At 39.8% G+C, this 17,228-nt stretch overlaps 1 protein-coding gene across 1 annotated transcript in view; it reads left to right on the top strand.

The window, feature by feature from the left end:
• The window catches only part of FBXL13 (F-box and leucine rich repeat protein 13), a 166,852-nt gene extending 152,442 nt beyond the window's left edge, over positions 1-14,410 (top strand). The window contains exons 19-21 of the mRNA XM_059711281.1: positions 5,548-5,682; positions 8,243-8,406; positions 14,287-14,410. Coding sequence (XP_059567264.1) covers positions 5,548-5,682; positions 8,243-8,406; positions 14,287-14,410 — 423 coding nt within the window. The remainder of the gene's footprint in view (positions 1-5,547; positions 5,683-8,242; positions 8,407-14,286) is intronic.
• The last annotated feature ends 2,818 nt before the right edge of the window (positions 14,411-17,228 follow it).

Genomic DNA, 17,228 nt, shown 5'->3' with positions numbered 1-17,228 from the left:
AATTGAAACTTTGTTGTCTTTTGCGGAGGCCACAGCCAGCCAGAGCAGGCGGGAAGCTTGGCTTCCTCCATCACCGGGGCAGCCAAGCCTCCTGCTTGCTCCAGCTCCGTGGCTGCCGGCCGCCATCTTGGTTGGGTTAATTTGCATATAGTCACTCTGATTGGCTGGTGGGCATGGCTTGGGCATAGCAAAGGTACGGTCAATTACCATCTTTGTCTTATATTAGTGGAGATATGTATGGTTGAAAAATGGGCTCAAAATAAATCTGAGCAAAAGTAACCTCACAGGGCAATCTGATCATAAATTCTGAGCTGGGCAGGTCATGGTGGGTAGTCATACCGTATGCTTATAACTTCTTTAGTAAAAGGTTTTTAAGCAAGCACTATCCATTTTTCTTGTGCATCTAGGTTAACACAGTTTTGAAATGCCAGAAGAAATCCTCTTTTCCAGACCCCTTAAAGGCATAGCCAACCTTAAGGGAGCACATAATCTCATTATCTATCCTGTACCTTGCTTTCTCCCACCTTTTACGTAATCTTCCTTACTCTCCCTCCTTAATTCTAAATTTGTTAAAAAAAAAAAAAAAAAACCCTACAAAACTGTCCTTCTCTGGAGCATTTGAGATCTTGCTTCCTGGCCTGTGGTCAGTTTGACTCAAATAAACTCATAAAAATTCTCTACAGCAGCGGTTCTCAACCTGTGGGTCGCGACCCTTTTGGCAGTTGAATGACCTTTTCACAGGGGTCGCCTAAGACCATCCTGCATATCAGATATTTACATACGATTCATAACAGTAGCCACATTACAGTTATGAAGTAACAACGAAAATAATTTTATGGTTGGGTCACAACATGAGGAACTGTATTTAAAGGGCCAGAAGGTAGAGAACCACTGCTTTACAGGTTTGGGCATTTCTGACATCAACATATGATTTATAAGATATAATACATATTTAAATAGGTGTATGTCTATATAATTTATAAGTAAACTAATATACATTTATTGAAAGTATGTGCTCAAAATATTTTTACTATGGTGCGCATGATTTTAGAAATTTGGCGATCATAGCCTCTGAGAAGTAGTGAATAAAAATAAAAGTACTAGCTACTACTTATTGACTGCTTACTGTGAGCCAGGTACTGTCAATTGCTTTATTCATATCAACTCATTCAATCCTCACAACAATCCTACTCTGTGCTCCAGACGCTCTGCTCTTAACCATCCTCCTACTCTACCTCCGACAATTATTAAACAGAGTGCAAGGAAGGACCAGACTTGGTATTCTGAGAGTGATCTGTGGGAGCTCATTCTCCTCACTCCTGAGCTAAGAGGCATTTCTCATTCCTTTGGACACTTTCCCATATTGAACTTCTTCTGCATCATAGATATTGGGGCCACAAAGTTACATTAGATATAGACTTTGCTCTCCAGAAGCTATAGTCAATGTAGAAGGTAAGACAATTATATAGCTACAGTACAAGTAGAAAGTGAGAAAGACAAAAAAAGAAATAAAATATATGGGAATTTGGAAGAGGCATTTCTTCCAGAGGAATTGGGGAAAACTTCATGAAATAAGCCACTTTTGAGCTGGCTTAAAGCTAATGTTCATTTCCGGAATTGCCATTCAGTAACAAATTTCATCATGAAAGTATCTTTGGAAATATTTGTTTGGGGCCTTGGCCTTGCCCTTTCCCCCTTTCAGAGACCTCTCCATAGTTAAAAGCAGCATGGTCCTCCAAGGTTGGGCCTTAGCTAAGCCTTTCTCAGCCTGAACTCTCTGGCATGGAGGGTGAAAATGTAACTCACCAAGGGAAGAGGCTCTCCATAGTTTGGTTTTGGTGGGAAGGCCCATATTTCCCAACTCAGTGTGCTCAGGCCACCACTCCTTCCTGCTCTGATGAGTAGTGGAACAAGGCTGTCTTTGGTGAAGTGGAGCACTACACCTTAAGCAATATATGAGGCCCAAGAAATTATAGTTTTGAGTTTATTACTTAAAATTGTGGAAGTTGTGTTTTAGCCTTTGAGGCAGCCTATAATAGTCTTCATTATAGAAAATGTTTCTTGACAGTACAAGATATTTCCATAATTATCAATAGGGGAAAAAACCCCCCACAAAACTTGGTACTGTGGTAGAATTAATCAGACCTAATGAGACAAATAGCCAAGAGATGGTGTCATGAAGTATGCAACATTAGGTGAGCTCTTGTAAGACTGGGAACTACCACCTGTCGAGATGATTAACATCAGGATTTTGGCAAAAGCACATTATTGTGACAGTCAGTAAATGTGAGTGAAACTCAGTCTCCACTACATACCCCATTTAGGAATGCAGTTATTAATTTCCTTCCCCTCCCTCCCCCCACCCTCCTGCCCCTGCCACTGACTCAGCTCAGAAGGTACAGGGGAAAATACTATTTAACTAAGAGATTTGGAAGTTTTCTTCAAGGTTGTTAGCCCAAAGCAAAATTGGGTGATATGTGTGATGGGAGCAAAACTTGATAATTTTTCTAAAAAATATGTTTTTATTGATTTGAGAGAGAGAGGAAGGGAGAAGGATAGAGAGATAGAAACATGGATGCAAGAGAAACATCGATCGGCTGCCTCCTGCACACCCCCTACTGGAGATTGAGTCTGCAATCCAGACATGTGCCCTGACCAGGAATCTAACTGGCAATTTCTTGGTTCATGGGTCAATACTCAACCATTGAGCCTCACAAGCTGGGCTACACTTGATAATTTTTGCCTTTTCTCTCCATCTTCATTATAAAGGATTTTAACTTGGAAGAAGCTTAGCCTACCACTTTCCAAGAAAAGAATATCAACTGTACTGGTACATGTATGATTCTGCACCACTAGAGCCAGAAAAGTATATAATAATCTTATCTGTAGGAGAGAAATGGAATTTAATGAGTGATTATGTTGAAACATGCCTGTAGACTTAAGTACTTAATATGACTTACATGTCTCTAAAGGAAAATATGAATATGAGAGGAAAGGTTCTGATTTATTTCTCGGATCTGCACTGATTTATGCCATGCATAAAGCCTTATACCAATTTTTGTGTCTCAGATTTTCCATGGATGAGAATGCTACCATGAATGCATCAAAGACTTTTTAATCATTTTTGCATTATTGTTTAATTTAAACCTCTGAGAAAGTTCAACTTCAAAGAATATTAGAGCTTTTGAAAAAAAAAGGCTTAATGCATAACTGATTCAAGCAGCCCAAGACATTGAGATATGCCACCAATGAGGGTTTTCAGACACTGAGAGTCTTGAATCTCCCTTTAAAGCTTGTTTCATGTCTTCATAAATTATTCTTATTGTTTAAATATTCCTTTTTGTTTTAAATGTTCTCTGGTTCATTGAAGGCTATCTATTCTCTAAGTAGAAAGCAATGTTATCCTACTCCTTGAAACATAAGAATTCCTGCATTATTAAAACAGAACTCTTTATATCATTGAAGACACACAAAGATTGATCAACCAACTAGTTTTTACTGAGAATCTACTGTATCCTATCCTATATAATAAAAGGCCAGCGACCATAACGGCATAATGACCAGAACGATCAATTGACCAGTTGCTATGAGGTGCATTGACCACCTCTCAGTCCCTCCCCACAGCCTGCAGGCTCCGGTTGCTGGATGGCCAACAGGGAACCAGGGTGGGTGGCAGCAGGGCAGGACTGGGGGCTGGTGAGAGGGCAGAAGTCAGAAGTTTTGGTCTCTCCCCCCGGCCCTCAGGCTCCCATGGCCAGATGATGAACAGGGAGCCATAGGGACCTGGGGTGAGTGGCGGTGGGGCCTGGGGTGAGTGGCAGTGGTGAGTGGCAAGCGAGCGGAACGGATGACCTCTTGGTCCCTCCCCGCCCCCCACCCCGGCCCGCAGGCTCTGATAGATCGTCAGATGGTGAACAGGGAACCAGAGTGGGTGGCGGTGAGGCAGGACTGAGGACTGGTGAGTGGGTGGAAGGCAGACCTCTTGGTCCCTCCCCCTGGCCCAGGGTGGGTGTTGGCGGGGTGGGACTGGGACTGGCAAGCAGGCAGAAGGCAGACCTCTTGGTCCTTTCCTCCAGCCCGCAGGCTTCTATCATTGGATGATGAACAGGGAACCCCGGGGAACTGGGGTGGGTGGCAGCGGGGCGGGACTGGGGACTGGTGAGCAGGCGGAAGATGGCCCTGATTGCAGGCTAGGCCTAGGGACCCTACCCGCACATGATTTTGTGTGCTGGGCCTCTGGGGGCTTCTCCACCTCCCCCTGTTCCTGAGGGGTGATCGGGTGATCGGGGCAGCAGCTGTTGCTCACACCCACTGATGGTGCCGGCCTCACTCACACCTGCTGCAGGTGCCAGGCCCAATCGCTCTGCGCCATCAGCGGGTGTGAATGGGGCCAGCGCCATCAGCACATGGGAGTGGTGGCAGTGGGAGCAGGGCTGCCAGGAGACAGGGAACTAGGGGCCATGGCGGGAGGGGCTGGGCGGGGCACAGAGGATGGGCCGAGACCAACCCCTGTGCCCACTGCAGCCTCGAGGCCCACAGTTCCTTTCAAGGTGCACAGATTCGTGCACTAGCCCTCTAGTTTTCTTATAAATATAGTTTTAGTATCTTGAATTAGAAACTTGGTTTCCAATTTCTACTCATCTTGACCTATTCAGATATTTTTACAATTACTGCCAGGTTTATTTTGTGGGTCATTTTGTTCTTGTATAGCTACTGAGTTGTAAACTTTTGACTGTTATTTCCTTGTGGATGCTAACTGTCACTCAGTTCTATTGTGGTTTTTTTCTTTCTTTTTTTTTACTGAAAAGAAAATGAAAATTAAGAACCACTGACATATAGGGAAGAAATTCCAATGACTTCCAGGCTTTTACTAGCCCTAGAAATTTCACATGAATATTTTGGCATTTCAGAACAGTTCTAGAGGGTTGATGTTAAAAGTGGCAGATTCAGAACCGCATATATGGAAGGTCAACTAAGGGATTGGAGCATCCCTGGATTTGGGTATACACTGGGGTCCTGGAACTAATCTCCTGTGGATACTGGAGGACAACTCTGTTTTCCCTAATTTTAAGAAGAAAATGAGGCTCAGAAAGATCTATACTAATGGGTAGTGGAAATGGAATTACAATTCAGGTCTGCTTAATACCAAAGACTGTGTTCTTTCCATTATATTATACTATCAGCCCTAGAGTGTTAGCCATCTAATTCTCACCTCCAGATTTCTGTTCATCCACTCACTTGGGTGAATATAATGCTAATAATTGCTGACTATATAGGTAAAATGTCATTAGTGCTAACTTCAAGAAAACCGAAATCTATTATCAGGAATTTGAATACTACTAAGTTATTAAGCTGCTGTGTGAATATCTTTTGTTGTAAATTATTTTTAGATGTAATGGCTTTTTTCCCCCAACAAGATGTAACACATCTATATTTCAGAACTGAAATGCATACTAGGTAAACTGCTATGGGTAAGAAGGCTGTATATGTATATAACATTTTAATAAAGACTAAGGAAAATAAAATAAACTTTGGAATCTCTTGCAGGTATTCTGCAAAGTCTCACAAATCTTGGAACAGTTGGATGTCTCTTATTGCACCCAACTATCAGATGAGTTTATTACAACACTGTCCATTTATTGCCTTAACCTCACATTTCTCAGTATTGCTGGCTGTACACAGGTATGTGCAGAAGTCAGAGCTCAGAAATACCAAATTGAAGCACTGTTAAAGAACTCAGGCAGAGCAGAAGTGAGAGGTGGACTCACCATAGAACTTATTTTTCTTAGCCATGTCTGAGGTATTCATTAGATTTTTTTTCCTTTCCCCAAACTGGAAATAGCTTTATGATTTCATTTGTGTTATAATAGACTATTCATAAAGCTAAAAACAATCCTCACACAAATATTTAAAATGTGTCAAAGATTTATTTAATTAATTAATAAGAGAACCAACAAAATGGTAAAGCCAGTTCCTAGAGCATTTGGTTGAACTGAGCACTTACACGAACTGAAGAAAGAATGTTGAGATCTGATTATTGAGTTAAGATTTGAAATTGGTTGATTATTTCAGAACCTCAATGTAAGGGAGAAGGGTTTAGCTTTACCAATTATACAGGTCAAATGCGTATCTTGTTTCAGAAAATGTGGTGACCATAATTTGGGCCAATCTAAATATTCCTCACCCAAAACCATAGGGCTATGGTCTAGTCCAGTGGTTCTCAACCTTCTGGCCCTTTAAATACAGTTCCTCATGTTGTGATCCAACCATAAAATCATTTTCGTTGCTACTTCGTAACTGTAATGTTGCTACTGTTATGAATCGTAATGTAAATATCTGATATGCAGGATGGTCTTAGGTTACCCCTGTGAAAGGGTCGTTCAACCGCCAAAGGGGTCGCGACCCACAGGTTGAGAACCACTGGTCTAGTCTAATATATTCCACCGATATTTCTTTTGATGAGCCATAACACACTTTCAGTGTCTGGCTCATCATTCTAGATTAGGTTTCCCAAAAGCCCTTAGGTTAATCGTGAATGGTCACCTTGTCCATCTCCTGGAAGGCCAGCTTTTCCTTGCAACTAGCTTACTTTTTAGATCAGTCCTATGACCCTATCCTACCCGGCACTAAAATCGGAATAATCTCTGTTCAACAGGACTCAGAGTAGGACCTTGTATCTGGGAGTTAAGAATGTAGCCAGTCCTCTCTGCCTCTAGTTCCCAGCCCCCATAAGTCTGGACACCTCAGTTATTGGAGGCCTTGAGTTTCTGGTCTACAGGAAGTGATGGACTCCTTTTCAGTTCCCCCGGTATCAATAAAACCTAGCACTCTGAACTCCACCTGTTCTGGACTTTTCTATGAATTCTTTTTCTTTCCTTTCCTCGACATTTCTGAGGGCTCCCCATACACACAATAACATCAGATCCTCAGAGACCCACATAGTATAACAGGAATGTCTGAAGGCGTTTTTGTGAGAATTAGTTGCAATGCTAAACCTTGGTCCTGAGCATGTTCTGGAAAAAGAGCATGCTTAGACAATGACATCTTTTTTTCCAAACTTAAAAAGTGTACATTTCAATTGAATGGTTTTTCCGCATAATTCTCTCAACTTTATGTTAAAAACAAGTCAAGTCTTATGTATGTTTTAGAATGTCCAAACATTTAAAGAAATTAAATCCAGTTGGACAAACATTCCCTTGGAGTGTAATCTAGTTGATTCTTCAGTAAGTCTCAGTTCAATTACAAATTCAAAAGCTAGATCCTAAGTGAAATAATCTAAGAAGTGGAGTTGAATTATTTCTGCAAAATATCTGGGCAAACTTTCAAGATGTTGGAGCCCTTAGCAGAATTTATCTGAGTGAGTTTCGTGTAATGTCTGTGGCTTCTGCTCTTCTTTCTCCGGCTGCCTGCAAACGTCTGTCTCGCTTACTTGTCCTTTCCCAGAACCATGCTACTTCACATGCAAATTATCAGCAATGTCCAGACCCCTTCTCATAGCAATCTGACCCTGTCTACAGGTTAACTTTTAGTGTTCTGTTAATTTTAGAGTTCTGTAACATGTGATGTTATAAAGCTCACTGCTGCAGCATTTAATAACTTACATATATTGATGTAACAGGTATTATTACTAAGGAAATTTTGTTGAAGTTTCCCATCCAAATAAGAGATCTCTAAAAAGAATAGCAAGATCACAAATTCTGTTGGTGCCACTTGAAATATGTATTTTATTGGTCTGAAAACCGTTATATCACTAACGTAAGAGTTATAGACGTACCATGTGGCAGGCTGATTAAAGAGAATCTGCAAGTGCCCTATTTGTTGGGGACTAAAAGTTTGTGTCCTTCCCCCCAAATATTTGTGTTTTCTCAAAATTCATGTTGAAATCCTCATCCCCAATGTGATGGTATGAGGAAGTTAGGCTTTGGGAAGTAATTAAATAGGGTGAAGCCACCATGATGGGATTATCAGAATAGGAAGAAACGGGAGCTCTCTCTCTGCCATGTGAGGATACAAGAAAGTAGCTATCCGTAAACCAAGAAGAGGGCCCTCACCACACACTGAATCTGTGGGTACCTTGATCTTATACTTCTCAGCCTCCAGAACTGGGTGAAATAAATGTCTATTGTTAAAATTACCCGGTTTATGGTATTTTCTTATAGCAGCCCAAACTGACTAGTACACTGTTCTTCCCTGGGATGAAGTTCATCACAATAATCTGTACTTACTTTGGCTGTGTGTTCAGATTACTGACTCAGCAGTGGAGGTGTTATCAGCAAAATGCCATTACCTGCACATTTTGGATATTTCTGGTTGTTCCCTGCTTACTGATGATATATTTGAGTTTCTTCAGATGGGCTGCCAACAGCTCCGGATCCTTAAGATGGAAGACTGCAGCCTTATTTCCAGGTAAATATTCACCCGATTATGCGAAGCTTTGAGAACTACTTTCTGAGAAAACAGAATATGTGACTATGGCATTTGTGATACATAATACCTTTCAGACTTAGAAAGTTTCATTTTATTTTTTGCCTAATTGAAGCCAACATTTTGAACTGCATCAAGGGAAGCTCCCTTATAAAATGGTCTTTGTGGTTTTATATCCCTCTCCCAGTAGATCTTCTTTTAAGCACTTCTTCCTTGACCTTGCAGATGTCCAAATGATCACTAGCTCTCCCTCTACTCATCTCTCAAAAATTTCCATTCAGTTACTTTGCCCTAGGGGTTAAGAAAATAATCGGCTTAAACCAGCTCCCAATTTAATATAAATTGCTAACAGTTATCTTAAGCTCCATAACTCCCAAAGCAATTTGCTTGACAGTTGCCATTCATTTAACTAGGGGCTTCCTATAAGATCTGGTGTGCAGAGTAAAGTATTCTGACTTGACTATTATGGGCCAAATGCCTGTTTCCTCAATTTGCAAAATGTTTCCAGTGAAATAACAGAGGGGTAAGTAAGCATTTTTGTTTGTTTGTTTCCAAATCTTAGCTATTGTAAATTGTGCAGATGTCCTTTTCTGACAGGTATTTCTGTTTTCTTGTGATATGTCCCTAGATGTGGGATTACTGGGTCAAATGGGAGTTCCATTTTTAATTTTCTAAGGAAACTCCATACTGTTCTCCACAGTGGCTGCACCAATCTGCATTCCCACCAGCAGTGAAGGAGGGTTCCTTTTTCTCCACAACCTCACCAGCACTTGTCGTTTGTCATTGATAGACATTCTGACAGGTGTGAGATAATATCTCATTGTTGTTTTGATTTGCATCTCTCAGATGATCAGTGACTTTGAGCATGTTTTCATATGTCTCTTGGCCTTCTGTATGTCCACTTTTGAAAAGTGTCTAAGTCCTTTGCCCATTTTTTGATTGGACGGTTTTTCTTCGTTAAGATGTATGAGTTCCTATAAATTCTGGAGATTAGGCCCTCATTGGTTATAACATTGGCAAATATGTTCTCCCATGCAGTAGGCTTTCTTGTTTTGTTGTTGATGGTTTCTTTTGCTATGCAAAAGCTTTCTATTTTGATGTAGTCCCATTTGTTTATTTTCTCCTTAGTTTCCATTGCCCTAGGAACTGTATGGGTAAAGATATTGCTACGACATATGCCTGATATTTTGCTGCCTATGGAGTCTTCTAAGATTTTTCTAGTTTCCCGTCTTACGTTTAAGTCCTTTACCCATTCTGAGTTTATTTTTGTGTATGGTGTAAGTTGGTGGTCTAGCTTCATTTTTTTTTTTTTTGGCATGTATCTATCCAATTTTCCCAACACCATTTATTGAAGAGACTGTCTTGACTCCATTGTATGCTCTTGCCTCTATTGTCAAATATTAATTGAACATAATGGTTTGGGTCTATTTCTGGGTTCTCTGTTCGGTTCCATTGGTCTATACGTCTGTTCTTGAGAACAGTAGCTTTGTAATATAGCTTGATACCTGGTATTGTGATCCTTCCAACTTCATTCTTCTTCCTCAAGATTGCTGCAGCTATTCGGGGTCTTTTTTTTTATTCCAAATGAATTTTTGGAGAGTTTGTTCTAGGTCTGTGAAATATGCCATTGGTATTTTAATGGGGATTGCATTAAATCTATAGATTGCTTTGGGTAGTATGGACATTTTAATGATGGTGATTCTGTACTAATCCATGAACACAGTATGTTCTTCCATTTGTTTACGTCTTCCTCTATCTCTTTTTTCAATGTCCTGTAGTTTTCTGAGTATAGGTCTTTTACCTTCTTAGTTAAATTTATTCCTAGGTATCTTAATTTTTTTGGTGCAGTGTTAAGTGGGATTGGGTTTTTTTTTTGGTTTGTTTCTCTTTCTGTGAGTTCATTATTGGTGTATAAAAAAGCCATAGATTTCTGGGTGTTAATTTTGTATCCTGCTACATTGCCAAATTCATTTATTAAATCTAGTAGTTTTATGATGCTGTCTTCAGGGCTTTTTATGTACAATATCATGTCATCTGTGAATAATGACAGTTTACTTCTTCTTTTCCAATTCAGATGCCTTTTATTTCTACTTATTGTCTGCACTTCCAGTACTATGTCAAACAGGAGTGGTGAGAGTGGGCATCCCTGTTCAGGGATGTCTTGTTCTTGTTCTTAGAGGAAATAGTTTTAGTTTTTGCCCATTGGGTATGATGTTGGCTGTAGATTTGTCATATATGGCTTTTATTATGTTGAGGTATGAACCCTCTATTTCCACTTTGCTGAGAGTTTTTATCAACAAACAGTGTTGGAATTTGTTAAATGCTTTTTCTGCATCAATTGATAAGATTATGTGATTTTTGTCTCTCAATTTGTTTATGTGATGTATCACGTTTATTGATTTGTGGATATTATACCATCCTTGCGGAAGAAATCCCACTTGGTCATGGTGTATGATCTTTCTAATCTAATGCTGGATCCGATTTGCCAGGATTTTGTTGAGGATTTCAGCATCTATGTTCATCAAGAGATACTGGCCTGTAGTTCTCTTTCTTTGTAGTGTCTTTATCTGGTTTTGGGATTAGAGTAATGCTGGCTTCATAGAAAGAGCTTGGAAGTGTTCCTGCCTCTTGAATTTTTTGGAATAGTCTGAGGAGATAGGTTTTAGTTCTTCCTTGAATGTTTGGTAAACTGTGAAGCTGTCTGGCCCAGGGCTTTTGTTTGCTGGAAGTTTTTGATTACTGCTTCAATTTCCTTCATAGTTATCGGCCTATTCAGATTTTTTTATTTTTCCCGATTGAGTATTGGAAGGTCGTATTTTTCTAGGAATATGTCCATTTGTTCAAGGTTGTTGGAATAGTTGTTCATAGTACTATTTTTTTTACAATCCTTTGTATTTCTGTGGGGTCTGTTGTTAGTTTGCCTCTTTCATATCTAATTTTGTTTTAAATAAGCAAATTTTAAGGATAGAAGGCCTAGAGTGTCTACCCTGTGTTTTTAAACAGAAAGAAGTTATCTGCTCCATCGTTTAGTTCAGCGGTTCTCAACCTGTGGGTCGCGACCCCTTTGGCAGTCGAACGACCCTTTCACAGGGGTCGCCTAAGACCATCCTGCATATCAGATATTTACAGTACGATTCATAACAGTAGCAACATTACAGTTATGAAGTAGCAACGAAAATAATTTTATGGTTGGGTCACAACATGAGGAACTGTATTTAAAGGGCCAGAAGGTTGAGAACCACTGGTTTAGTTTTTCCTATTGACTGAGAGTAAACATGTACAATTATTTTAACTGACCTAAAGAAGTAACCTGTGAAGTGTTCAAAATGAGAATTCTTGACCAATCCATGTAGATGAGATTCTTTTCTGCAAGCTGGAAAAATGAATAATATTATCAAAGTATAGACTGCATAATGTGTTCTAAGAATGTAGATGTCTCTCAGAGAACTTTTTTTTTTTTTAAATTCTCACCCAAGGATATGTTTTTCATTGATTCTAGAGAGAAACGGAAAGAGAGAAACAGTGGTCTGAGAAACATTGACCAGTTGCCTCCAGCACATGCCCCTACCAGGTATCAAACCTGAAACGTGGGTATGTGTCCTGACCAGAATTGAACCCAGAACCCATCAGTGCACGGGACAGTGACTCAGAGAACTTCCTTAATTAAGCAAGCCTGCCATGAAAATTGATCACCTGAGGTCTAGGGAAGAAAATGGTTTCTGATCCAAGGCTGGGTGTATTAAAATGAAATTAAAACAAAAACTTGTAAAATAGGTACTCCCTCTGGGACCAGGACTGCAGGGAGGGAGGGGGTCAGACAGCCAACTGAAGCTGGGTCAGATTAAAGAGGGCAGGCCCTTGAAAAATTTTGAAGAGGAATGGTGACTCAACCCTTCCAGATAGGTCTGGAGAAGACTGATATGGATATGAGGTCCTAGGAGTCTCTGCCAACCTTGTCATACTATTAAACAACCACATTTGGGCAGGTGGTGGTGAATGGATAACATATTACACAATGGAGTTAAGCTTCTAATCTTTTCATTTTATTTTGCCAATCACTCTTTGAGAAGTAACATTTTGAACTTCTAATAATTGGGATTTTAGCTAGATGAATGGAGACTTTCTGGCAAGGGCCTCGCTGAATCTAATCTGGTATGAAATGTTCAAGTGTGTTAAGTATTGTGTTTAATGAAGAAGACCCAAGATTTCTGTTAATATCCAAATCCTGCTTTTGATTCCTCACCCCTCTTGCCAGGTTACTAGATAAAAAAATATGCAAAGAAAACTAAGTAAGATTTTACTACTAGTTGGACTTGGCCCCAAAACCTAATGCAAGCTATAGTGAACTAGCTGGATATACGGAAAATTCCTTTCCGAGCCAGGACAGCCAAAAGACCACTTCTGTTTTCTACCACCAAACCCAGCTGTCCCTATCAACATGAAGCAGAGACTCAGCCCTAATTTGGCCTCAATTTCTGAAATTATTTAGGAGTCATAAAGGTGAAATGGGTATCTTGTTATTCATAACAAGCCTGTTTCCACCACAATTGGGTTTATGTTAATAAGGTGACTTTTGGAAAGTACCTAAGTATTGGGGCTGGTTGCCTGGGGAACCAACCATGAAGAGAGGGGTGGGACTGATTTCCCAGTTGGGAAGAGGGGCTGGAGGCTGAATCAATCACCAATGGCTACTGATTTAATAAATCATTGCTACATCATGGAAGTCTCCATAAAAACCCCAAAAGACAGAGTTCAGAGAGCTTCTGGGTTGGTGAATGCATGGAGATTTGGGGAGAGGGGCATGACTGAAGAGGGCATGGGTACTCTGCAGCCTTTCCCCATACCTTGCCCTATGCATCTCTTACATTTGGCTGTTCCTGAGTTATATCCTCTATAATAAACTGGTGATCGGGTAAATAAAGTATCTCTGAGTTCTGTGAGTAGCTATGGCAAATCAATCCAACCCAATGAGGTCACTGAACCTTTGCTCTATATAGCCAGTTGGTCGGAAGCCCAGGTGACAACCTGGACTTGCAATTAGTATCTGAAGTAAAGGGTGGTCTTGTGGGACTGAGCCCTTAACCTGTGGAATCTGATGCTAACTCTGGGTAGATGGTATCATAATTGAGTTGAACTACAGGACACCTTGGTTGGTATCCAATAATTGCTTGGTAGTATGGGGGAACCCCCCAACAACACACACACCCTCATGTTGAAATTGGGAGTCCAGAACAATTTTTACATGCCCTCTTTGCTTCCTTCCTTTCTGCCTCCTAAGAAAGACAGTACTAGTATTTTTAATCATTTCGGTCACAGACACCTTTGAGAATTTGAGGAAAGTCACAAACCCTTCCTCAGAAAATAAAGGCATATTAAGATAGAAACTGCATAAATTTTCCAAGAGTTCATGGACCTCCCTGAAACTCATCCATGTATCCAACAGAGATCTGCAGACTTTGGGTTAGGAGTTCCTGTTCGGGTGCCTGGTTAGCCTTCACAGATGGACTGCAAAGGGTTCTGCCTCATCTAAGACTGGAAATGGCAGGCAGAGAGCTCACTAAAGAGCACTATAGAGTGCTCTCAGTATTCCTAGTCCATGGCCATGCAATTTCGCGACTCATTCACTGTGCCTGTTAATCTCTGAACTGGCTAACCTAGAGTGCCACTGAGCTACTTAAGCTTTGGAATCCTGATTATTAGCACAATTACCCACCCCCTCCCCCTTAGGAAGGCAAGAAAGCTGTGGAACGTGAATTCAACTCCTGATGGTGAGTTTTTTAACTCCAACTTTGATTTAGTTTGAAAAATCTACACCGGTGATGATTTCTGCCAACTAGCTAATGCTAATCACTGTTATTGCAGGGAGGCAGCTATGAAAATGTCATCTATAGTTCAAATGGAATACAACCCTACTGGAACTTCAGCTTGGTCTAGCTATGATGATAAAGGCAAGCATGTAACAGACAGCAGCGGCGGCGGGAGATAACACCACTTAAAGATAGAGAATTGACAGTGAAAGAGTCAACATACAATAGTGAAGAGGAAGTAGTATAACCTTCAACTCAAACAGAAGAACAAAAAAATCTAGAATTTGGTGACTTCATTTGATGCAAATATTTTTATTAGCTGGATCTCAATGGTATAAACAGCAGCAAATCATCTCCTGATTCTTATTCCAACTACAAATGTTTTTAAATACATCATTAAATCTTCTGTCTGATAATCATGATTTTTAAAAAGTCAAATCAAATATTGCTACTCTATAAATTTTCCATGTAAATTTACCTTAATCAAACCAATAGTTTGATGAGATTATTAAATCTGAGGTTACAGTTATATGAAACAACACTGAGACTTGTAATATTTTTTGACAAGAAATTTAGAAGCTTTTCTTTAGAAAAGCAGAGGTGGCCTTATAAATCAAAGAGATGGAGCCAGGGCAAATGACTTTAAGGATCTGTGAAGCTTTATTGTAAAAAACATAAACATACATTTAAAAAAATACACTTTTATTTATTTCAGAGAAGAAAGAAACATCAATGATGAGAATCATTGATCTGCTGCCTCCCGCACACCCCACACTGGGGATCGAGCCTGCAACCCGGGTATGTGCCCTGACCAGGAACCAAACCATGACACCTCCTGGTTCATAGTTTGAGGCTCAACCACTGAGCCACGCCAGCTGGGCAACATAAATTTTTAGAGGAAACAAGGTTTTCTTATGGTTTCCAGATACTTAACAACAAGACAGAACTAAATGCCAATTGACCGACTCATCTCAACATCTGACTTAACTGCTAGGAGCAAATTAAATTGAAGCAGGAACTATCTGTGAATAGAATGTCCCTGCAATGTCTCAGATAAATCTTTTTCAGTCTGCAGGCCGATGCTCTAGCCACCGAGCCAAACCGGTTAGGGCCTCAGATAAATCTTTTTAATCAGATTTGCACAATAGGGATATTTTAAAACTATGCTATCCCAAAAAGGGTGCTCTCCCAATTTTATGCTAAGAGATATAGGTTATTTGTAACATTATTTAATGTCATGTAGACTGATATTCAGAGTCCAGGTGAGAGCACACTGTTCTGCTCGCCCCAAAGAAGTTGTGTCAGTAATATTAGGTCAGTATTTAACCCCATTTCCTCTGTTACTTATCTGTTCAATGGGGTTCATCACTACCCTTTTGTATCCCACAAATTTGAAGGATAACATTTAAGGAAAAGGATATAAAAGCTATTTTGAAATTTTTTTAAAAGGGCTCAACTGGTATTATTATAGGGTAATCTATATTAGCTAAATAGTTTTAATAATTCTCCCTTTAGTTTGATTTTGAAAGAGTTTTTGAAATTAAGTAGTATCACTTAGCTGTAGAAATGGTTCCTTAATGGTTCCTATTCAGCAGGGGAATCAGCTGAATAGGAAGTTTTAAAACCTGAGCCAAAAGATTTAAGATGATTGTTCTGATGGTGATTTTTAAACTACATTTGGAGATTTCTGGCAGCTACATAATAGCTGGCTTCTGCCCTGGCTGGGTAGCTCAACTGATGAAAGCATTGTATTGATACCCCAAGGTTGTGGGTTCGGTCCCCGTTTAGGGCACATACAAGGGACAACGAATGAATGCATAAGGGAAACAACAAATCAGTTTTCTCTCTCTCAGTTAAAAAAAAAATTAGAAAGTTGGCTTCTGACCTCTAAATGTTTCAAGCACACAACTGGAGAGACCTATTGCTGCTTTCTTCAGCAATAACACCTGCATGGGGAAGACCAGAGTAAGGACCGACACACCCTATTATGTTGCAGGGTGTTTAACTCCAAAACTCTCTAAGATTCTCTTTTAAATAACAACAACAGAGTCCTGGCCATGTGGCTCAGTTGACTGGGTGTCCTCCCATGAACCGAAGGGTTGCTGGTTTGATTCCTGGTAAGGCATATGCCCGGGTTGCTGGCTTGATCCCCAGTAGGGGATGTGCAGCAGGCAGCAAATCCATATTCTGCTCTAATATGTTTCCCTTTCTCCCTCTCCCTTCCCCTTTCTCTCAAAAAAAAAAATCAATAAAAGATAAAGAACAGGAGATACATTTGTTCTTCATGGGGAGACAAATTTTATAGACACAGAAATGAAAGAAAAGGTGTGTTAGAAAAAGTAGATTATGAAAAGGGGATCAAGAAGTAGAGTGAAGAGGGGGTGAAATCTTCAAGTTCTCAGTGCAAGGTCCTCAGGGTATCCAAATTATTTCTTAGGTCTCAGCTCTTAAGCATTTGATATAAATCAGTCTGTGTTCAAGAGAACAAAATATGGAAGCTTTCCCTTTCTGTTTAGACTTGATTATGTGATTCAAATTATGTATAATTCTTTTAATAATTTTAAATACAGTTGACTAATGTTATGCTCATGACCTTTTTGGCTATAGTTGACTAAGTTCATAAACTTTATTTTTAGTCATGAAAATGTTTATATAAATGCATGAGAGTGAAAAAAGATAAAAATTGTCTCATTGCCTCTCAGTTTCCTCTACTTATTACACACACACACACACACACCCCACAACCACATCAAATATACTAATGTGTATCATCCAAACTTATACTAATTTTGATTTCACAAAGGGTAAACTAACAGGAAACTTGGAGATATTACACAAAGCTGACTTTTTGTTTCACAAGTTAAAAACAACTGTAAATAAGTGAAATATTAACAAAAAGAGACTATTATAAATCACACTATTTGGAAAGGTATATCAGAAATTAGTGTTTAAGAACTGATGTATCCTAATCATAAAAAAATCTAATCTACTAGGTAG

The sequence above is a fragment of the Myotis daubentonii genome, chromosome 10 (assembly GCF_963259705.1).
Source record: "Myotis daubentonii chromosome 10, mMyoDau2.1, whole genome shotgun sequence".
In the NCBI taxonomy this organism is placed as follows: domain Eukaryota; kingdom Metazoa; phylum Chordata; class Mammalia; order Chiroptera; family Vespertilionidae; genus Myotis; species Myotis daubentonii.
This window is presented reverse-complemented; position numbering and strand designations above follow the sequence as displayed.